Source organism: Alosa sapidissima, chromosome 5 (assembly GCF_018492685.1).
Source record: "Alosa sapidissima isolate fAloSap1 chromosome 5, fAloSap1.pri, whole genome shotgun sequence".
NCBI classification, from domain to species: domain Eukaryota; kingdom Metazoa; phylum Chordata; class Actinopteri; order Clupeiformes; family Clupeidae; genus Alosa; species Alosa sapidissima.
Window position 1 is genome coordinate 9,172,678 of NC_055961.1, and position 9,165 is coordinate 9,181,842.

The following is a 9,165-nucleotide window of genomic DNA, read 5'->3' on the forward strand; positions in this document are numbered from 1 at the left end:
AGGCATTGTGCGTCTCACCCTGAGCGTGTGTGTGTGTGTGTGTGTGTGTGTGCGCGCGCTCGCAGGGCTGAAAGAAAAAAAAAGTAAAGAAAACACGCAGGCCAACGGAGACCCCTCTTTTCATTTTTATGACCTTCCTAGAATCCTTTTTGGAGACTGCGGAAAGATAGACATGTTTATGAAGGATTCCAGATGGGCCTTCTTTCTCTCCCCTCACCCTCCCCCAGTCACTCTCCTCAGCTCTCAGACCATGGAGGATTAAACTCAGGGCCCACGTTTAGCTGGACAAGCCCTGGGGCAGCGTGGCTAGGGAAAGTGAGCCTGTGTGTGTGTGTGTGTGTGTGTGTGTGTGTGTGTGTGTGTGTGGGTGTGTGTGTGGTGAGGGAGGGTTGGTGGTGGTGGTGCCTGTGTGCATGCTGGTGCAACTAGTGTGTGTTGGAGTGTGGAGCGTTAAAGGGAGCTGTAGAAGGGCCTGTGGCTCAAGATAAAGGACACCTGGCTTAGTCTTTCAGCAGTCTCAAACAACTGCTCCAGCTGCAATAGCAACCGCAGCAACCACAGCAACAGTCCATTCAGCATGCAGCTTTTAACATGGACTCAGGTTGAAGATAAGTCACTAGTAAAATAACGTTTTTTCTTTCATTTCGACACGCATTGACACATTGCATTGACACCTCATTCTCCGTATTATAAATCAGTCTAGTGTCAGAATGGGTTTGAATCCTTTGTGCTGCCCTGTGTTGCTTTAGATTTAGGGTAAGGCTATTTGCACCTCTGGTACAATTAGCAGTGTATGCTATTCGTACCCTGGTGCAATTAGAAGTGAATTCTATTCGTACCTCGGTGCACACAGCAATGTGTTCTAATAATACCCCGTCTGGTACAAATATCAGTGTATGCTATTTGCACCCTTATTGATCACACAATGTAATAATAAAAAACGAGCAACATGCTTTTGTTGTTACTGTATGTCACAGGGTGTGAATAGCTCAGCTGTGTAATAGACACTCTGAATAAGGTATGCTGTTTGCATCAATGTATAGTTAGAAGTGGATGCTAATCGTACCCTGGTGTATATACACTGCTCAAAAAAATTAAAGGAACACTTTGAAAACACATCAGATACATCATGCTGGATATCTATGCTGATATGGACTGGTTAATGTGTTACGAAATGAAAGGAGGGTGTTGGATGGACCAAAACATAATGTCCGAGAGGTGTTCTATTGCATTTAAGTCAGGGAAGTGTGGGGGGCAGTCAATGGTATGAATTCATTTATCCTCCAGGAATTGCCTGCACAATCTTGCCACATGTGGCCATCATTGTGCACCAGGAGAAACTCAAGGCCCACTGCACCAGTACAGGGTCAGAATATTTCATCCCAATACCTAAGAGCAGTGAGGGTGCCGTTGTCCTGCCCACAGAGGTCTGTGCATCCCTCCAAGGGTATGCCTCCCCAGACCTTCACTGAGCCACCACCAATCCGGTCATGCTGAATGATGTTGCAGGCAGCATCATGTTCTCCACGACATCTCCAGACCCTTTCATGTCTGTCACATGTGCTCAGGGTGAACCTGCTCTCATCTGTGAAAAGCACAGGGTGCTAGAGGCAATTTTGTATTCTATGGCCAGGGCCGGCGATTGCTATAGGCGAGCTAGGGCGACAAATGTGTTGGGGTCGCTCTCTAGCGTCGCCCTTAGGCCTACTTCCCATTAATCATAGAATTAGAAAAACAAGCGAATTAAAACTGTTTATTAAACATGATCATCCTAGGCGCCCTATTGTTTCTGAAGTTCATTTGCTGCGGCACTTCAGCAGCCTACATGTAGAACGGTCGCAGTCCCTTACTCGCAGTTTCCCCAAATATTAACAAAGTAACACTCACAAAAACTGTTCTGAAGTCGCAACTATATCTAGTCTATATATGCAACAATAGAGGGAATTACGCGTTTTGGCACCCCCCAAACTCTGGGCGTTTCTTATGTATACAACTCTTGCGTGCATTCGGCTACTGACTTTCCAGCTGGGTCCCCAACATGTCGCTCTCAAGCTCAGTCGCTTGCCGCCTTGCCAGAGCTGACACACGCTACTACATTTGAACACAATTGTTGCCGCGACTTGAGGCATTCCAGCCTATGAAATTAATAAAAAGTAAATCATGCATAATTTAAAAATAACTCAATAGGCTACTTGGCTATGCAATAAGGTTTCCATTACAGCACCGCGGACGTTCAATGAACGTATGAAAGCGGATGGTTTGTTTGAAATCCAGAAATCTGTTTGAAATCTTTCAACTACATGGAACGTAATAGTGATCATCAAATACCTCCCTAGATTTCAGTGCCCTTCAGTCCCAACATTTAACTATATAATCAAACAGTCCAAAAGTAAATTAAATATCAAACTAAACCGAAAAATGTCATGCTTTTGAAGGCCTACTGTATCAGTATGCCGCTCAGAGAAACGCATGTCTCAAAATAAAACTCGCATAAGAAATAAAGGGCTGTCTCCAATACAATCCTGCCCCTAAAGGCCTGTACTTTGTCTTAAGACTCCGGCCATAATTTGAGGATTTACAGTATCTAAGTAGACAAACTGGCTTCAGATATCCAACAGAGTGAATACGAGATTGTGCAGTTTTAGCTGTGGTTCATGACGTGATGCTGTTAATGGGGAGTTTTACATAGCCTAGCGTAAACCTATAGGTTATTATTTATTTGGCGTACTTACAGTATAAGGCTTTTTTCCTTATCAAAAGTGAGGGGGGCGACTGATCTCTTCAACACTGCGGGGGATTTGGCGCTTGTCGCTGTGTGTGACAGAAGCGGAATGGGAGAATGCGTGTAACAAAAAAAGTGTGTTTCACTAATTCACGGATTGGGATAAATGCAGAGACCAAATTTCCCTCACGGGATCAAAAGAGTATATATACTTACTTACTTACTATACTTAACCTTTCAGAATTCTTCACTTTCTGCTGACGAAAAAAAACGAATGTCCGCCATGTTTTTTGTGCACGTGAGCAACGTCTTTTTGTTATGTCACAGGGTGTGAATAGCTCAGCTGTGTGGCCAAGGCTATTCGTACCATGGGTGTAAATAGACACTCCGTTAGATTTATTATGAACACCCGTTTCAGTCTGCTGACCTTTCTTCAATAAAAGAAATTTGACTTCATTGGGTGATTTCTCAGAGAGGAATGTTTCCTATGAACCTGCCTGCTGAGTTTTTAGGGCAAAGCGCGGAGGGAGGATAGTAGGACCCCGACTTGTCTGCTGCTACTGCTGCTGCTGCTGCTGGCTGCTGATGAGCCTTGAGTTATTCACATAGCCCGAGGCTATGAGGTAACGTTTTGTTGTGAGTCTGTGATGAACAGGGTGAACTGGATTGAGGTTTTTCCATGGGCTTAGAGAGAGAGAGAGAGAGAGAGAGGGAGAGAGCGAGAGCAGATCAGTTCAGCTCGCTCTCCTGAGAAGCACGACTGCTGAATCTGTGTCAGCTGGTGACTCCCTCGGCCAGACCAGGAGTAATTAATGTGACGACGGCGCCCACTTTCACTTTCCTGCATTAGCCCTCAAGGATCCAATGACATAAAAAAAAAATAGAACAAAAAAAAAAAACAGGTCACACCCGTAAGCTCTCTCTTAAAGAAGATGTTTTGACACCTGTTCAGCCGAGTAGGCACGGTGGTTCCTGTCATCTGCTAACGTGCCTCGTTCTCTCCTAATTGAGATATCGCGGAGGGAGTACAGTGCTGCTCAGCCTTCTGGTCTGGAACAGATCTGGCATTCCCACCAGACAGCACAGTCATAAACACAAAACGATCACATCCTCATCACCATCACCATCACGTACAAAAGCACAGACATGCCAGTGCTCTGAGCTAAATATGACATCTTCTCTTACTCCAGTGCATCTGAATCCCATTGGTAGGCTAAATGCGCTAATGAAACAGCATCATCTTGGCTTTGCGAGTGCTTTTCTATGCTGCTATTGTCTGTTAAAGAGAAATAGAGTGTTTTGTATTCCTTTAAGACGTATAAATGTATGTATGTTATATTAGTGCATGTCGGAAAAAGCTGTTTTGAAAGCACACACAAATGTGGTATGTAGGACACGGTTAGTGTGTGCGTTTTCCATAAATAGCCAAATCCTCCGAGCATCTCATGTCTTCTTTAACGAACAAAAAAAAACAACACAGTTGTTTATGAGTGGAAAAACATCACCCACTCTCCAGGGCTTGTTGGAAAGCAGACCTAGAGCCGCCGCTGTGCACGCTGCTCTCCGGCACTCACGCAGCGCAAGCGGTCTGTAACTGACATTAAGACGAGCCAGAGAGGTCACTGCTCATCCCTTAAGGAGCCCCAACCGGCCGGATGTGTTTCTGTGGACGGGGTCCAGGCTGAGGACTGTGTGGTGCGGTCGTGCTATGTGGTGTGGTGTGGTGCGCAAGCCCACGTCATTAGCACACAGAGCCCTGCCTGGGTTTCCTCCCAGCAGGAGGTGAGTGCCCGAGGGAGGCGCACACACACACCTCCCAGCAGGAGGTGAGTGCCCGAGGGAGGCGCACACACACACCTCCCAGCAACCGGATGGCACTGCCACGACTGCTTCATGTGTTTGTGCGTGCGTGTGTGTGTGTGTGTGTGTGTGTGTGTGTGTGTGTGTATGCCTTTGAAAGCATACATGCCATCGCCATGTGCCTGAGCATTGACGCCACCTGACTGTTCTTTTGCAAGCCCTCTCTTTGCTCCATTCGGTTGAATGTTGCGCAATCCTCCAAGTTCCTCAGAGATTGATGAAATATTCAACATTGTTTTTCAAAACGCGCCCTATCAGCGCCGTTCTTGCCATTTTTATAACCTCTGATCCAAAGTTATTCTGCATGGTGCAGATGTCATTTGGCTAATAATCAGCCTTTTGACTCCGGGGGAGCTGTAATTGGACCCGACGTGGTCGAAAGTAAACAAAGCCTGCGTGCTGTTTGCAGTTGCAAGCTCAGGTCCCAAGGGTAGCAGCTGACCTCGGCTGGAAAGCTGAGGTAGGATCTTCAAAAAGATGGCCCGTGACGGTTCTTGGATCCAGGTGTGCAGGACTGAAATGCGTTTCCTTGAAGTCTTGTGATAGAACTTTCTGAAGACTCCAGGAAAGGCCATGGCGATGTCAAACTTAACAGAAAAAAAATATATATATGAGTAGGGTTTTTCGACATAGAGACAGGGTTTGGCCTAGAGAGAATTCAAGATAGAGGTGGTGGTGGGGTGGTTGCTGGGAAGTTTCCGACACATTTTGTTCCTCACTGGCACTGGTATTGTTCTTTGTGAGTACTTGTTTCATCACTGACTATGTAGCCTTAGGCCAAAATGAAAGCAATCCCAGTGAAATTCCAAAGAGTTGTTCCCCGCTGACACCTTTCTATTCATTTTAAAGCAGAAGGTCTGAGTCAACTGTCAGTCAAAAGAAGATGAAGTGTCATGCCTTCACCAGGTCACCTCCTCACGGCTCGTGTCCATTATCGCGGCAAAGCCCACCGCGCCGCACATCACCCATTGATTTCCTATGGAGAGCAGCAAGGCGTGGTTTACGCTTCCGCAATGCACCTTGGGAAGGCGGCGCGGCCATTCAAACAGAAGTGGCGCGTCAAGAAGTTGGGCTCGGCTGAACTTTACGCAAATGCGAGCAATTAACGCGAGGCGGTTAGCCAATGAAAGTACATCTTCGGTAAACAAGTTCTGTCCTTTGCTCTAGTCTTCTGGTCCGGAACAATAGCCTGCCAGAAAGATTTGTTCCGCCTGATAATCGTGTAGGTTTTAGGAAAATATATTAAGCTATATAGTGGCGAAGAAGTTAAGTTTAGAACAAGTTCGCCACTGCACCCTATCAAAAAGACCTTGTTGGCCACTTGAACCAAGACAGAATGTGCTTTGGAGGAACATGTCAGTGATATTTGTGAGTGTTTCAATAAAATATGTTAACAGTAGTAGGCTACCTCCACTTTAGTAGCCTACGTTAGCTGGCATTGTGTAATTACAAAAAATAAAACGTTACACCATACACTTTAGCCTATACACGCCCACAAGCGGCGACGGGGGAGAGGGCTAGGCGTCTGCAAGCGTCTACGCGCCGCAATAATGGACACGAGCCGTCACATGTGTTATCATGTGTAATGATCACAGAGAAGGGAGTCACCTTTCATGTTTTATAAAGCTGTGAAACTATAGTTGGATGTTGAGTGCTTTCCACATGTTGCAATTTGTTAACTCTGCTTCTTTGTCAGGTGCAGATAATGAACAAGACAGGTTTCGGCACAGCGATGTCTTTTTCTCAAACAAACACACACACACACACACGCACAGACATACTGTACAAGCAAACAGATAAATAATCTTTTATGTATAAACTTTCCATTTTGCACTTAGTTTCAATCACCATTCCTTTTCAGTTTTGACTTATGTTTGTCATGGTGCATAGTATTCAGAAATACCTGTATATCCTTACGAAGGTGTGTCAAATCCCCGAGGTATGCAGACAAAGCAAAACATCCCTTGGGATCAATCAGCACTCCAATTGAGCTGCACATTTTGTTTTGCTAAAGGAGTGAATAAATCTGTATATCACACCCTCACACCCGTATGATGCCCTACAGAGCACCTGTGGTGAGATGGCTCTCTTGAAAAGCAAAAAAAAAACATCCCAAAAACACCAAGGCATCATGCCCTTTCAGCCCGTCCGTTCCAGCCACCACAACCTTTTTCTACGCCCACTCTCTCTCTCTCTCTCTCTCTCTCTCTCTCTCTCTCTCTCTCTCTCTCTCTCTCTCTCTCTCTCTCTCTTTCTCCCTCTCTGCACCCAATAGGGCTTAGCACTCAGCCATGCAACTCGGCTCCATCTTCTGCCCCGCAGAAAACATGTTGCGCGCTGCTCCGATAATGCAGAAGGATTAAGCGTGCATGACAGTTCAGTCCATTCCAAAAAGTTTGGAATCAACCCCCTGGCGCGTGCACGCACACAAGCACGAAAGAGGCCCTGCCACGCAAGGCCACAGGAGACGCTCACCTGTACTTGCCCAATCCCAGGATCTTTTTTTTTTTTCACGGGCTTTTGTGTGGGTGCTTTTCAGAGAGGCGCGATTTGACAGTGATCGTTCTTAGATAAGTGAGTGAGCGCTTCAGAGAAAGAACTGAAGTAGTGGACCCCCCCTGAACTGAAGAGGTGGCTGTCGTGTGGTCATGTAATCCCCACGACAGTATTACAAATGTTATCACATATTTGCTCAGCGATGTGGAGGATGTTTTTTTTTTCAGTTTGCTTTGAAAAACTCAGTCCTTATGAATGCTGTATAGAACATGTCTGAACCTGCCTTGAGACCAGCATTATCCTGCACTCACTTCTCGTATGTGAAAGGTTTTACGGCTCTATTATAGTGTCGGTTGTCATGCATTACGGTTTGCAACAGTTAATAGATGTGCTTGCACACATTATCAACTCTAAGACAAAGTAGCTCACACAAACAGCTCTCCCCTGCTGAGGGCCTCCATCAAAATCAAGCATCCTTTAAACCTCATCCTTTCTGTCTGTGTTCGTAGTGGATTACCGGCTTAATTCTTGTCTTTCACAGTAACCACCACACTATCCCCGGGCTCTGGTCATGCCAGAAGATGCAACGACACGGAGAAGGCCTACTGTGTGAATGGCGGCGACTGTTACTTCATACATGGTATAAATCAGCTTTCGTGCAAGTGAGTAACCTCTCCCCAATTTTTCACTTTCAGAAGGGTACATATTTTTCGCCAATTTGGGTACGAGGACTTTATTTGTGCAGGTCCTTTCATCCTCCCACACGTAAACGGATAGCATGCTTGGACTAGTTATGTCAATTTGGTGCTTTAAGCCTGTTTTAACAACTATAAGCAAATTGTTCATTCCTTTTTCTCTCTCTCTCTCTCTCTCTCTCCTTCCTCCTTTTGCTGCTGTTTTTATTTTCTTTCTTTCCGTATGACTGTATTTATTTTTCTTTCTTTCCTTCCTTCCTTCTTTCTTTCTTTCTTTCTTTCTTCATTTCCTTTAATCATGTCTTTTTCCTTCTTTCTTATCTGAACTTCTTGCTCTTCTTCTTTCATTCCAGCTGACTCTCTTCCTTTGAACTCTGCTCTGCCCCTCTCTCTGTCTTGCTTTAATTAAAGACACTAATGGGAACACTTACAAATGAGCTACTGAAACTGCTGGAGTCCAATTGGATTCATTTGATCTGAAATATAACCCAACGATGAGTTTTTCTGGAACATTCTTTTTCGTTATTTGTCCTGCTCTTCTCCAACTCCTCCGTGCCTCCTCTCCCACTCTCCTCTCTGGGGCCAGTGCAGGTCAGATCACAGATCACTGGTGCAGATGTGCCCCCCCCCCCCCCTCCCCCTCCCCCAGCTCAGCTGTGAGACTCAAGCAGTAGAGCTGGGACTTCTGACCCAAGCTGACGGCCCATATTTAGGGGGATTGGAGGTGGACGTGCGTCCATGTCTCTCTAATGCCATGTCATGCTGGTTTAGTCCTGCAACAAATATTTATGATAGTGCGCGGCCTCCCACAAGGCTAATAGGATCGTTGTTTACATCTGGTTTCCACTGAAAAAGGGCGCCCGTTTACATGGTCGCTTTTAAATCAAGTATGATGCGGGACATTTTGTTTTGAGGAGAGAAAAAACATTTTCCCCGCGATAACAAAAACAATCCACTCCGGGCCGTGAAATCAAGTGGCGTCCAGGGCAAATGCATCAAACACAGGTCCAGAAGTTCGCAGATCACCAGGGCTGCATGTGTGAATGTGCGCCGTAGAACAGGTGCACACACTGTATTTGTCTGCTTGTTTATGCCTCCGTGCCTCACCAACTGAAATCTTTTATAACATTTCACAACGGTTAAGTTAGCGTCAACCCCAGCTGCAAAACCAGTCCGGAGGTAGTGTCTGTGTAGGTGTGTGTGTATGTGTGTGTGTGTGTGTGTGTGTTTAGGTGTTTGTGTGTGTGTGTGTGTGTGTGTGTAGGTGTGTGTGTGTAGTTGTTTGTGTGTGCGTGTAGGTGTTTGTGTGTGTGTGTATGTGTGTGTGTGTAGGTGTGTGTGTGTGCGTGTAGGTGTGTGTGTGTGTGTGTTTAGGTGTTTGTGTGTGCGTTT

The 9,165-nt window shown here is 45.8% G+C and overlaps 1 protein-coding gene across 6 annotated transcripts in view; it reads left to right on the forward strand.

Moving 5' to 3' along the window:
• nrg2a (neuregulin 2a) overlaps positions 1-9,165 on the forward strand; it is a 76,927-nt gene that overhangs the window by 48,449 nt on the left and 19,313 nt on the right. For all 6 annotated transcript variants that reach the window (XM_042092530.1, XM_042092529.1, XM_042092527.1 and 3 more), the window contains exon 4: positions 7,620-7,740. In XM_042092530.1, coding sequence (XP_041948464.1) covers positions 7,620-7,740 — 121 coding nt within the window. The remainder of the gene's footprint in view (positions 1-7,619; positions 7,741-9,165) is intronic.